This window comes from Apaloderma vittatum, unplaced genomic scaffold (genome assembly GCF_000703405.1).
Source record: "Apaloderma vittatum isolate BGI_N311 unplaced genomic scaffold, ASM70340v1 scaffold26497, whole genome shotgun sequence".
NCBI classification, from domain to species: Eukaryota; Metazoa; Chordata; class Aves; order Trogoniformes; family Trogonidae; genus Apaloderma; species Apaloderma vittatum.
In genome coordinates, this window is record NW_009727179.1 from 2,437 (window position 1) to 15,477 (window position 13,041).

A 13,041-nucleotide genomic window follows, 5' to 3' on the forward strand; every position below is an offset into this window, starting at 1 on the left:
AGTTGACAACAGTCTGAAACAAAATAAATTATTCTTTGCTTCTTTGCTACCTGGACAAAGATCAATAACACCTCAGGGCAAACACAGTCTATAGTCAATCTCTTAATGTAATTCAGATTGGGAAAATATAATTCAAATTGAAAGGGAAAATCTGCCTGATGGCAAAAGAGCCCAAAGCAGCACAGTAAAGGGGGAATTTGTGGTGCAGCACATGTACATTAGAAAAATCTATGCAGTACGTGTATGCGTACAGTGAGATTGTGCTTAAAGCTTCCTTAACATCATTAATTTCATCTGAGATTCCCTCAGTGTGTGCAGGGATCACCGTGTGGTTTTGTGCATCCGATAAAGACAACGGCAAACACCGAGGCCTTAAATGCAGGTGCCTGAACTTTTGCTTCCTTATCCATTACTGTTGTTCAGTAATTTACTGCTGTTCATCTGTCCTCAGCCCATGGGAACCCAGAGGTGTAACTGCCACCCCAAACAGGTTTTCATAATTTAGGATCGCCCATTGCCCGTTACTTCAGAGCCAGCCTTCATGTAGTAAGTGAACAAAAGCAACTGGAGAAACTTTTCAGGGCGATGACTTTGCATTTTGAGGTGCTGCCTGGTTCATGCTGATCAAGAAGTGGTTGAGACAATTTGAGAAACGTGTGTGTGTTCTGGTGGTTTTCAGAAAGCAAGCGAGGTTTGCTTTTCTGTCTGCCGTTTCCACGAGCGTGGCAACCCTGAGCACTTTACTTGGACAGGGTATAGGTGGGTCGGATATAGGAGCAAGTGTTGGACAGTCCCCAAGAAGGGACGGCTGGATCTGTTGTGCAGGTCTCTGGGTGTTTGGAGGGTACGTGCCGAGCTAACACACCTGACTGTGGGCACTCACCAAACACGATGCTGTTCAGAGTAAAAATAACAATCCCGAACCGTGAAGTGGGAAGAAGGCGACACTGTAAGCAGTGCAGGAACTGTTACAAAAAGAAATCAAAAGGTGTGCTCGGCTGCTTAAATGCACAAGAACGCTATTCTGGGTATTTTTGAGTATGCTAGTAAACCAGCATTTACTTGCTTCAGGCCATCATTGCTTCGTGTATCTATTAAAAGTAAACAGAATAACCTCCCAAAAGACAGATAAGTCACGCTTGATGAGACTAACCATGGCAAGTTTCAAATGAGAAGGCAAATCTTCCTGAAAGTCACGAAAAAACATGAACTAAAGACTTTTGCAACCTTCATACTGAGGCTTGTTGCCATGTGAACAATCTCTTGATATTTCTTAGTACATAACAGAAGAAATGAAATTGATACAAGGTAAAAAATTTAAATGTGGACATTTTTGCTAGACAAGTTAGAAGGTATGACAGAAATTATAATTTACATTTTAAAAATTAACGTAAAATTTGATCCCTTCAGTATACTTAGTAGACCGGTGCATGTTTAAGAATTTTATTTAACGATCTAAATGTGTGGATTTACAACAGTTCTTATTTCTGGTAAGTAGCATGATACACTTCAGCTGAAGTTGAATTTTGGAAAGGTCGATATACAAGTGAATATGCGTGTTATCAGAGGAGCCATTTACAGCACAGAGACTACGAGTAAATGTAATAGAGTGTGAAAGGTATTGGACAACAGATGTCTAAAACTTATTATTCAGAGTCGTTTTGATTTTCATAGTCCCCAGATTCATATTCTTCGTCATCTTCATCATCAGAATGGTCATAATACTCCCCATATTCAACGCTGTAGCTTGCACTTTTACTGCCAGCAGTAAATGCAAATGCAGAAGATGAACCTGCAAGACATAATTGAATCCAGATTAAATGAGTTGTAGATAGGAACAAAGAGGAAAGTATGCGTTTGGATCTGTACAGCAAGCTCAGCATTTCTGAATCCTTATTAAGTTTTCTATTGAAAGGACTTTTGTCCTGTAACTTGGCCTCATATTACTGAAGCTCATGATATATGACCACATTTCTGTACCATTCACGTTGTAAGATGCTGAAAATACATTTAATTCCCAACAGTAGTAAACTATGAGTTCAGTCCTCTGCAGATCCTGTGCACCTGAAAATATGACCAGAGCCAGTAAAGCTTTGAATACTGCTTGCAGAAACAAGGCCAGTGACAAACTAGACAAGTGATAAACTATAAGACAATGCATCTTTATCCTCCATTTGCCAGGAAACCCATTTCTCCCCACAGGAAGAAGGATGTTTTTCTGCAGGACTGGGCCCAGTGCAAAACAATAGTAAAGCTATTTCTTACATCTCTCCAAACACTGTCATTAAGGAGCAACAACTGCTTCCTTCCTAATTATTGTAAAATAAACAGCCAGGCAGAACTATCATGGTTCAAAGACTACAACGGCTGTTGTCCTGGGTGCAGAGTATTTCTTAACATCAAAGGACTTCTGTAGGATAACATGTATTTTGTAGAATAGCATATGTCTCAGCTGCATGGCTATAATCCACAGCTTTCTGTTTTCTGGAAGGTGGTGCAGTTTGCAGCAGAATAGTACAATATTAACCCATTAGGCCATAAAGTAAAAGAAAAACACCAAATGTGGACATCTTTAGGTAATTTCTCATACGCTTCATTTGCATCCGGACAAACCCATCCTTTGCACCCTTTTTCATGCATTTTTATATTCTTTACATACAAATAAAAAAAAATACAAGTACCATCGATGACTTTGAGTCTTGCAGAGGCGTATGTCACACCGTACTTATTTTTGGTGTGGCAGATGTAAACGCCTTCATCTGATTTTTTGAGGCCTTGAATCTGCAGCCAGCCTGTCACACCATACTTCTGAGGCCCACCTCTTGCCTTTGAGAAGAGAAATAAATAGTTGAAATTAAGTAGCTAGGAGACACCATGGTATTTCTCAAAATAATCGTGGGTGGATTAAACATTGTTCCAAACTTTGCTTTTTGTTTACTGCCTTTGTGCTTTGATTCTCTTTATTTCTGCTGCCTTTGTTTTAACTTCTTACTGCTCCGTGCCCCTGAGTTCATGCTTTCCCATCTCTGCTCTTCAAACTTCATTGCCCTCCACAATGCACTTATTCCTTTTCCTTCTCATTCTCCCGATTCCCAGTGCCCCTCCCGTCTCTTGTCCCAGCACCACTTCTTTCTGCTGCTTCAGAGCGCTGCCCTCCTGCTCACAGATTTCTGGAGGATGAGAGCGGCAGGGGGGGATCTGGTGCACTTCTTCAGGGCCGAGGTGCCCTGCCAAGCCCATGCTCAGGATACAGGTTTTAACAGCCTGTCACGACTTACCGTGAGCTTTCACACTTCATGACAATCAGTTTCAGCTGACTTGGGCTAAAGCCTCCCAAAGGGGTGAGTTTTCTTCTCCAAACAAGTAACACAAAACCACTAACAGTGGAGGTGCTTTTGTGCTGGATCTGTTAATGAGCTGGGTTATCACAGTTCAGTTTAGCCACTGAGGTGGCCGACATTTGGATGTGTCCCTTTGCACCCTTGTTTCTGAGAAACTTTAAGTTCCCTAATCCCTCTTGAGTTCACGCTGCCTCTCAAAACATTTCCAGATAACTTGGACTCTTCGTACTTCAGTACCTTTGACGCATTAACTAGCTTATTCTGTGCTTTTTCGCTCTACCTTTTTGTTCAGGTTGTGCCCGATTGATTTCTGTATCCAAAAAGCTAGATTTGCCATGCATTTCTCTGCGTAGGCCATTGGAGAAGGCACACAGGTGCAGGCTTCAGCCTTACTGCAGCCTGCCTGTACACCTGGCTTTGTTAGCTCATCTTCCCAGAATGTTATTTCCATTTAAAACGATCAGCATTTTGATTTATTTAATTTTAGCTCAAACTTTCAAGCTATTTCTATATTTGCTTAAAGCCTGTGCTAACACCATTCTACTCTTCTCCCTCAGATTAAAACACAGTGTCCTCCACCAGATGAGCAAGTGTCTTTGCTTTCCTTTTGAACACCTCAGGGACTGAACCCAAACGGCAGGTCTCCAGAAACAGCATCTTGCAAAGGAGAAGTCAAGATACCTGCCAGAACCGTGCTGCTGCAGCAGGGGCAGAAAAATCGTTGCCAACAGCCGTCCTTCCCAGAACGCACCTTCCTGTAGGTGGGTGCTAAATAGTTCCATTTGTACGTTCACTCAGTTTTTCCAGAATCATACCTATATAAGGAGAATCTTCCATCTTTTCTTTCTCTGAAGTGGGCCGCATGGTACCCTAGCTCTTACTGCTTCTGCTTGGCCTGCCAAAGCAAAGATCCTTGCTCTGACTGAAGTGGTAAATCTTGATGCAGTCAGAGGGCCGCTATTGGGAAGGTATTTATTGCAGCGGTATTGTATTCTGTAGGAGGAATTTGCCAATTAATGCCCCTGCTCCTCAGCCCGAACCATAGGACATGGAAAAATCAGGTTTTACCTGTACTGAGATGTGGGCATCATCTCCCGGCAGAAACATTTTATTCCCTTTTTTTTTCCATTCAAGCTGTGGCATAGGGTAGGCTGACACCTCACAGCCAAAAATGACATCATTGCCTGTGAAATTCTCAACATCCTGAGGTGGCATAGAAATGACAGGAGCTGCAAAGAACCAGCAGAACAGTGAGCAAAAGACAACACAAAAAAATATAATGGTAATTCCTATTTTGTGTGATAAAACCGGTTTACCTTTTGCTATCTCACACGTTAGTCACGTGATTTTAAGCGGCTTTTAAAGCTCAGAACACCTCATGTCCCATTTAAAGGTGAACAGGCTTTTTAAAAGCTCTTATTTCAAAAGACCTGTCTGTCCTTCCCCTTGCACGTGATTGTGAAACTTAAGATTAATTTGTGTCCCATGAGCTGTCATTGTAGACGACTCAAAATGCACCAGTCAAGCAGCCAGTACTCAGCCAGACCTTCACAGGAAAGTACAAGAAATTCTTTAGCAGACAATCACACAGTAACTTAATTGTTCGTGACAGTTCTTTTTAATTTCTGTTACGTTTTGCAGCAAGTTACAGAATAACAGCATTAGTATGCTTCACATTTATCATCAGTTGCTATGAATTTTGTCTCATGTGGTTGTTATGAGACCAGTAATAAAAATGATTGAAATCCAATTATTTTTATAAGGTTTCATGTTATGTTTATTACAAGTATTAGATTTATGCATACTTGTTTCCTATTGTTCTCCTACCCTTATCCCCCACCGCTGTTTATTTATTGTCTTTGAATTATCCTATCCCCACTTTTTCCCAGAGAAAAAGCTGACGTTAACCACGAGAGGGAGCCAGTCCAGGGATTTGAAGACATTGAAAAATAAACTATCACCTGATGCACTCATACATGATTGAAATATGTATGCCTCTGTAAAGATGTGTGAACACACTAAATGTTAACGGTAGGTGATGATGTTCAGCAGCAGAGAGCAAAGTAACGTATTTACTGCTACAACAGCTTTCCTGTTTTGGAGATCTCTTGCTGTTTTTCCTGATCTATTTGTCCTCAGCAAGAAATGTTTTTTTCTTCTAAAGTCTGTTTGGGTTTTTTTTTTTCTATTTCCATATCAGTGTTTAAAAATGAATGCATTTTCTGGGCCATTAGACTCGTATTTAATTATTGTTTTTAGTTTTGTATGGATCCCAGATGCTTGGAAATAAAAAATTAGAGTAAATAATATATTTTTACTTGCAGTAATTGAATCAATATGTAGGTAAAGCATTTATGTTTCAGCATTTGAAATTCTAACAGCCCGTTCCAGGTTTTCAAGCAAAGTTTCCAATACGTCTGTCAGTTTTTCAGGATTGGTATCTGTGCAGAAAATATGAAATGCATACCGATTGAAATTAACTACAAACAAATTATACAGAAAAGTATCCATTTCCACATTTATGAATGCCACATTAAACAATCCAGATACTCTTCAAAATCAAGGTTTTAAACTAGGATTCTTAAACCCTTAAATGTTTGTTCTTTCATGACAACTGTACATTCAGGATCTGTATATTATTTCAAAAATCTTGTATTCAAATCAGCATTAACTGAGTCTCTTGGATGAGAAATTTTTGGCCTGTGAACATATATAGGGTCTGATACTGAAACATTGAAATTCCTGGACAGGAATAATTTTAAACTTTTTCAATAGGCAGATGGTGACTGGTTAGTATTTTTTTGTTAGGCTGCTAGCACAGGCGACCTGTGGATACACTGACAACACTTACCAACCTGCCCTTTCTGAACCTGGAACACAGGATAAAACAAGTGTTTTACTGTTATGATAACCTGTAATTTGATTCCTGGAGTAGAAAATTTTTCCCTGATAGCTATGGAAAGCTTTCTGATGTCTCAGTGTCTGGACGTAGTTGCTCCTTTCCTTATCCTCATGTGTTACAGAAGACATAAACCAGAACCCAGGAAAAGTCAAAATATTGCTTCACTTTTCACAATCAACATTACCTCAATATCGCTCCAGACTAATGAATTAGACAATTTTTTTCCACCTTAACTCATATTAATAATGTTTGCTAATCTATGTCTGATTTGATGAAAATGGCAGAACGTTTTGTGGCTTGTTTATTTATTTTTTTTACTCCAAAAACTTACATTTAAATTCAATTATGTGACGCAGCTATACATAAAGAGAATCCCTGCTAGATTGTTCTGTTACTTAGTTAAATCATCAGCAAGAGAGGTTAGAATGTGAATGGGGATGGATTAAGTGTGGAGAATCTGTATATAATAAATGTACTTAGTAACCTGGGTAAATTATTAGATAAACTGATCAAAACTAGCTTTCAGGAAAAGAAAGTCTTTTTCAGTGTTTCTTTTGTGAGCTAGGCCTTTTTCTTCTCCTTTTTCTGGTGACAGATGAAAGATAAAAGGCTATACTCTTGCGATGAAAGGAGTTTATTGTTATTTATTTATTCATTGGTTGCTGTGTACGATTAATCCATTTGGCATCAATAGGAAACAGCAGATGCTTTGAAGAAGAAATAACAAAACAACGTACTTTTGAGTTGAGTGAAGGTTATATTTATAGCCTGGTACCAAAATCCCACAGTGCTGAGCGTTTGTTTCTCATGCAAATTGGAGTCAGCAGAAAGCGAGTGCAGCATCGAGGTTGCTACTCTTAGAGCCAGGCTCCCTGTTGCCTTTTTGTGCTCGGTTGCAGCCAAGCCAGGCCAGTCCAGAGCACGGAGCGCTCCCAGGCGCCCGCTGCGCCGGCACAGAAGGGGCTCACTGTGGGCTCTTAGAGGGACTGAGGTGCGCTGGTGCCCCTCAGGGAGCACCTTTCTGCCCTGCCGCTTGCTGGAAAACCCACCTCCTTCCAGGGTCTAAAACACAATCTGCAAACCCGGCAGGGTGAGCTGCTGCTCGGGGAGCTTGAGAAGAGGGGCCCTTGCGCTTCCCTTCTGCAAGAGCCAGGGAGACTGGCCCCGTTTTTCTTAACTACTGACCTGCCTATGTACTTACCCCCAGGCTTCTCTGCAATTCAGTAAGCTGAGCGATCTGAGGAAATTTCTTTGCATTTCTGGAGGGAGCGTCCAGCCTTTCTGGACACCCAGGGAGGTGTTGGGGGGTGATACCTGCATGCAGAGCAGGTGAGCTCGTTCCTCCTGCCTGGTGAGCACAGTGTTCTGTGCCTCTGGGGTGACAGCAAGGCCCGGTGCATGACACCACCACCAATTAAAAGCACTTCCAAATTAAAGCTCTTTGAACATGGCCAGTTCTTTTTAATTAATTAGAACAGACCATTGCTTTCAGCCGGTACGCATGAACAGCTGCCAAGTTAATGACATCGCTACTAGAGTGGCACTTGTAACTGAAATCTTCCTGAAGGGGTTATGCTGGCAAGAACTAGTGCTATTTTAATCCCGAGTAAGAACACCTACCCGAGGGCTAACAGACTTTCAGTCATACAGTGGGCTGGTACGCCCTGAGTTTTCTGAATGTCTCTTCGCTGACAAGCCTCATTTCCAAACTTAATACCCTAACGGCAAAGGAGGGATTCTTTACTGGATGTTTCTCTTGCAGCTAAAGAAAGAGGAAATAAGTCTGGTATTAGCTGTTCATCACTCTTCCTTTTAAGTATTCAATATCCTGTGTTCATTCAATGTAAAAACACAGCCTACAGTCTAAATTGGAGGCAATAGATTGCTGGTGAGGAGTGGGTAAAGTGTACCCGACTTATTCTCATAGATGGACCTTTGCCAGAGATGCAGTTTCAGATTCCCAGAACTGTGACGCATTTGTGACCCAGAGACCTCTTCTACTTACTTCATTTGGGAAAATATTAAATATTTAAATAAAAAATTAAAGAATTAAAATAGTTAAAATAGCAATTTCTCATTCAGAAAACAAAAACCTGTTCCCTTTTTATATTCATGTGACTTAGATAAAAACTGCCCAGGAGTAAAGACTTGTATTAGTGTGAAGAATGAGAACAGCGTACAAGCAGGAGGCACGACTACCCTGTACAACCCAGCTAAGAATCCTTCCATTAACAAACATCCCAAGCAGCTGTTTAAGCACTCTAAGTGTCTTTAGGAAAATTGTTTCAGTTTGGTTTTGTTAGTAACATTTGGATTTCTGTCTCAAGGGCTAGCTAGATTTTGTCATGATTCTGAAACTAGATTATTATGGACTTCTTTGTGATAAGAACAGACCTGTTAATAAAGCCCTATCTTCTCATATTGCCTCTGTTCACTGCTTACCATGTATACACACAGGTGGATGCACACATGCATACATGTATCTGTACATACATGTATGTGAGTCTGTATATATATATATGCATATATGAATGACATCTGCACTGCTATCACCATTTCAATATCGGGTGAGTTCTCGTATAATAATAATTATTTGTCCAGTCCTCCCAGACTATCCTATCTATTTACCTATTCCCAACTACACATGCAATTTCTGTAGAAAGTATCTCACACTCTGCTCATCCAGAACAGAACTAATGTGTAGAAGTCACCATGTGATTTAATCCACTGGTCTAATATAGAAGCTTGTAACATACAAGATTAAGTGCCAGTTGCTGAACCACGTTTACCACAAAGTAGTCTTACAATAATGACAAATAGAACAAAAATGCAGTATTAGTTTCGCAAAGTTAGACTAGAGCATCTAGTAAGATCTGAAAATGAGAATCAGATCTCTTTTCAGTTTAGAAGCGCCTCTGTGCATATTACCTGATTCACAGGGTCCTTTATGTTTCATGCTGATATTTCTTTTCAGAGCATGAGCCTTGTTGAATTGACAGATGTTCTCGTAGGTTCTCCCTTCGGGTCCGCAGATACTCTCTTGAGACTTGCACACACACTGGGGCTCAGGGACTACCCCAAACCTTGCTTCATCAGCATCCAACCTGCACTCGAGGTTGTCCCCGCATTGTCCGTAGAAATGATTGCCCTGGTCCAAGTCGCAGATCTGACCTTCCACATTTCCACATTCGGGACAGCAGCCGCAACGGTCCAATACAGTCCCAGCGAGACAGTCTTTAGGCTCAGAGCAAAGAGCCAAATCACATTTTCCACAACTGTCTCCTTCCCTTAGCAGCCTCCACCAACCTCGGTGGTACAAGGCAGGGAAACTCTGAGAAACCTGCACCAGTACTACCAGCACTGCTGTAACTATCGGGTGCTTCATCTTGAGAATGCAACAAACAAGCAGAAAAAGTCCTTGGAGTAAAGCCAGGGGGGAAAAAAAGAAGAAGAAGGAAAAAAAAAAGAGTGAGCTAGTGAGAGGAAAACATCACAGTCCTTTTTTGTTTTAAAATATAAATTCTACTGCAAACACAGGCTTTAAGAAGAAATTAGCATCAGATTCCTACTCTGGAACTTATAATAAAAACACATACAAACACACCGGCTTTTCTCTAATGCAGTTTGGAATGCGAATGTTGCTTGCACAGAGACCAAACTGCCCCTTCTGACGGCTGAGTTGAAGCTCTCTGAAAAGCTGTTTGCTCACTGTCTCTGCTTGAGCCAAATTTGCAGTGTTGCTCCACTGAAACAACATTATATTGCTGCTATTGTAGAGTGGGGATCCGAGTAAATTAGCGCAAAATGAAATTAACTGCTATGACTTCTTCTCCCCTCATCAGTTGGAAAAGCCAGTCCCAAAAAAATAAACATGGGTACAAAGTAGCACCCAAGATACCAATACCCTACAGCTAAGCCAGCGCTCCACAGACTGGAGCAAGCTTTAACCCCAAATTGCAGCCACTAATAACCACAGCTAGGGGGTTCTGAATTAACAATTTACCTACAGGCTCTTTACAAGCAAGCGTCAGTCCAAGACAGCTGGAACTGACTTTAAATTCTTGGATTTAGGTGCCCAGACCCATTAAGGAACCCATTAGTCTCTTTACATTTAGCTTCTTTTCAGTGTTTACGGGCATCTGTGGTTTGCAGCTCAAAATAATGTGCTCCGTGTTTCACTCTAAGAGCAAAGCGCAAAAGGTTTAGAACATAAGCAAGCCACCACAGCATGTTCAGACATCCCAGAAAGAAGTTTTGCTAAGTATTAGATGTATCGTTCATCTTTCCATAGCACTTTTCTGCCTTTGTTCCTTAAGATGTACTTCCACTGTGAGTTATGAAGGAGGATCAAGGAGGTAACTCAGATTTCTTTTCCTGCTTTTTCTGTGCCAGGTCAGGGAGATGGGCTCACAGGGTCATTTCTCACCAGATGCTGCACTTATTTGTCAGGGTTTAGGCACGCTGCCTATTGTCCTGCCTCACACCAGAAAACTCCTCTCCCTTGCAGTGCTGAGATTCTTGTCTATAGACCATCGGCCGCTGTTCCCACTGCTCAAACCACGCGCAGCTCAGCACAGCCATAAAGGCAAATCTTTCGGGGTCGTATGTTTACTTTCCATCCCAAACATCTCCATGGCTTTTCCCAAGCTCAGCTTCATACCTTCTGCACCAATTGAGATTACCTCTCGCTCTGAGTGAAGTAGCAGGCTGCTTCAAAAATCACTTTGTTTTCCCAAACTGCATATAATGCAATTTCCCTCTGGCCTGCATTGGTGGAGCACTTCTTAAAGCCAGCCTGGAGAGACCGACCGGGCACCACTTATTTCCATGTGAGGGCTGGGCTAATTCATATTCTGTAGTGCGTGTTTTTGCTTTGAACACAGAATCAACTGTGAAGGAGTAACTTATGTGTGTAATTGATGCTTTTAACATTGAGAGTCAGATAAAATGGAACCATTGAATTTAATGGGAAATTGATTTGTTGTCCCACCTTCTCATTCTGTTTAATGTGTTTTATTTCACACTTCCTCATCAAATTCTAATTGAACACTTAGTTTTACATTATAGGGTCTACTCATCACTGTCTATTTTATTATTTGTGCCTACAGCTGTGAAGGATGAGTATTTAGAGGACAAGGATTAGCTAGCTCATCTAAAGTAAAAAAATATTTATAGCAGTGAAACCACATATGCAAAGTGGAGCCAAAGCAGGGAGGGGCTGCAGACCAGCACTGTCCCTGGTAAGGCTGAGCTTTGCCTGTTGTCCAGGAAATGCGATTTGAGGGCTGTAAACCAGAAGTACATAAGAAATCACCTTCTGCTTCCTGACACTGAGGAAACCCATCATACATATCCTAGAAAGCCTTTTTGACATCGTGTAATCTGAGTTCTTGGTGAGTTTGGTCTCTAAATTAAAGAACTGGGTATGCCTGTGGTCATGCTGGAACAGCTGCCCCTTGGCAGGTGATCTACAGCGGAAGGCTGTTCGGCCACTAATTCCTGAGCTCACCTGGAACAAACTGGGGCGGGGAGAGGTTAAAGCCCTGTGGTGTCACACGGAGAAATGGCCTGATGGCTCTTTCTTTAGCAAACCAGCTACGACAAGCTGAGAAGAGCATTGATGTAATTCCCCATGCTGGATGGATCTGTGGCAGGGTCAGAGCAAGGGGGATACAGAGAAACGAGGAAAGAGAGCAGGATGTGCAGCTGGGTTTGAAGCTGCACATCTAAAGGCATAGTCCCATCTGGTTCAGTAATAAAATATGCATTATTTCAGTATGTCTCTAATCCCTGAAGCTTGCTTTGGTGAGTTTGGCAGAAAAGTGTTGATGTTCATCACAAATCACAGAATCATAGAATGTTAGGGGTTGGAAGGTCTTAAGTTATCTTCACCCTAAGTATCTCCCAGACCAAAACACAAGCAGCAGTGGATCAATGTCACTGGTGCAGCTGCAAGACAGGCACCCAAGTACACTGTGTGCTTCTTAGACACCATCCACCGAATACTGCCTGGAGAGCTCCCGGTGCAGGGGAGGCCTCCCCGACGCCTCCAGCATGAGGTGAGCTTTCTACCATCAGCTGTTAAAAAACATTTCGGTGACTAATTCCTTTACTAGGCAGGTTCAACAGCATTAGTGCACCCTCAGTCTCTACAGGCAGGGTAGTGCTGGCCGTGCAGCAATTTCTCTGGCTTTTTCTAGGTATTTCCATGTGGCGTGATCAGCACAGGCAGTTCTGTGACCTCCCCATGGAAAGTGTGTTACCAGAGTTGGATGGTGGCCAGGGAAGGGAGATGGCAAAATGGCCCAGTGCTTCCTGAACCCTCAAGACTGCATCTTCCACCAGGACACTGGCAACATCTTGCAGAATAATTCTTGTAAGTAAATTGTTAAGGAAATTGTATTCCTATTCATTTCCTGCTTTCTTCTTTGGGGCCCCGGTGTTATGCTGAGCTCTGACTTGTATTGCATTATTCTGCTTTGCATCGTAATAGGTAAGGTACATGGCTGATGCAATTTGAAATTCTGTTGCTAGTGATTCCTGAGGTATTGCTCTTTCAGAAAAAAATATGTTCAGCTCTTAAATCTGTGTTTATTTGTGTCAATGTGAGTTTTCTCTAAGTAAAGGGTTCTGAATTTGGCTCCTGCCAGACTTGCAGATCTGCTTCTTACACAAACACACAGAGGAGCCCTGTGAGGAGTAAGAACAAAACACAAAAAACACTAAAGTGTCTCTTCTACCTTCTCTGTCCTACAATGGTTCCTCTACGTGAACAGGTGAAGCGAAAGTTTGGAAACT

General features: G+C 41.7%; 1 protein-coding gene across 1 annotated transcript; it reads right to left on the reverse strand.

Annotated features, from left to right (window-relative positions):
* Nucleotides 1-1,435: 1,435 nt before the first annotated feature.
* On the reverse strand, nt 1,436-9,906 carry LOC104277064 (kazal-type serine protease inhibitor domain-containing protein 1-like). The gene is made up of 4 exons (XM_009873595.1): nt 9,172-9,906; nt 4,410-4,570; nt 2,682-2,826; nt 1,436-1,792 (listed from the first exon to the last, which is right to left on the reverse strand). Exons 1-4 carry the CDS (start codon nt 9,626-9,628, stop codon nt 1,647-1,649), a joined length of 909 nt encoding a protein of 302 aa, XP_009871897.1. The 5' UTR covers nt 9,629-9,906; the 3' UTR covers nt 1,436-1,646.
* Nucleotides 9,907-13,041: the final 3,135 nt, after the last annotated feature.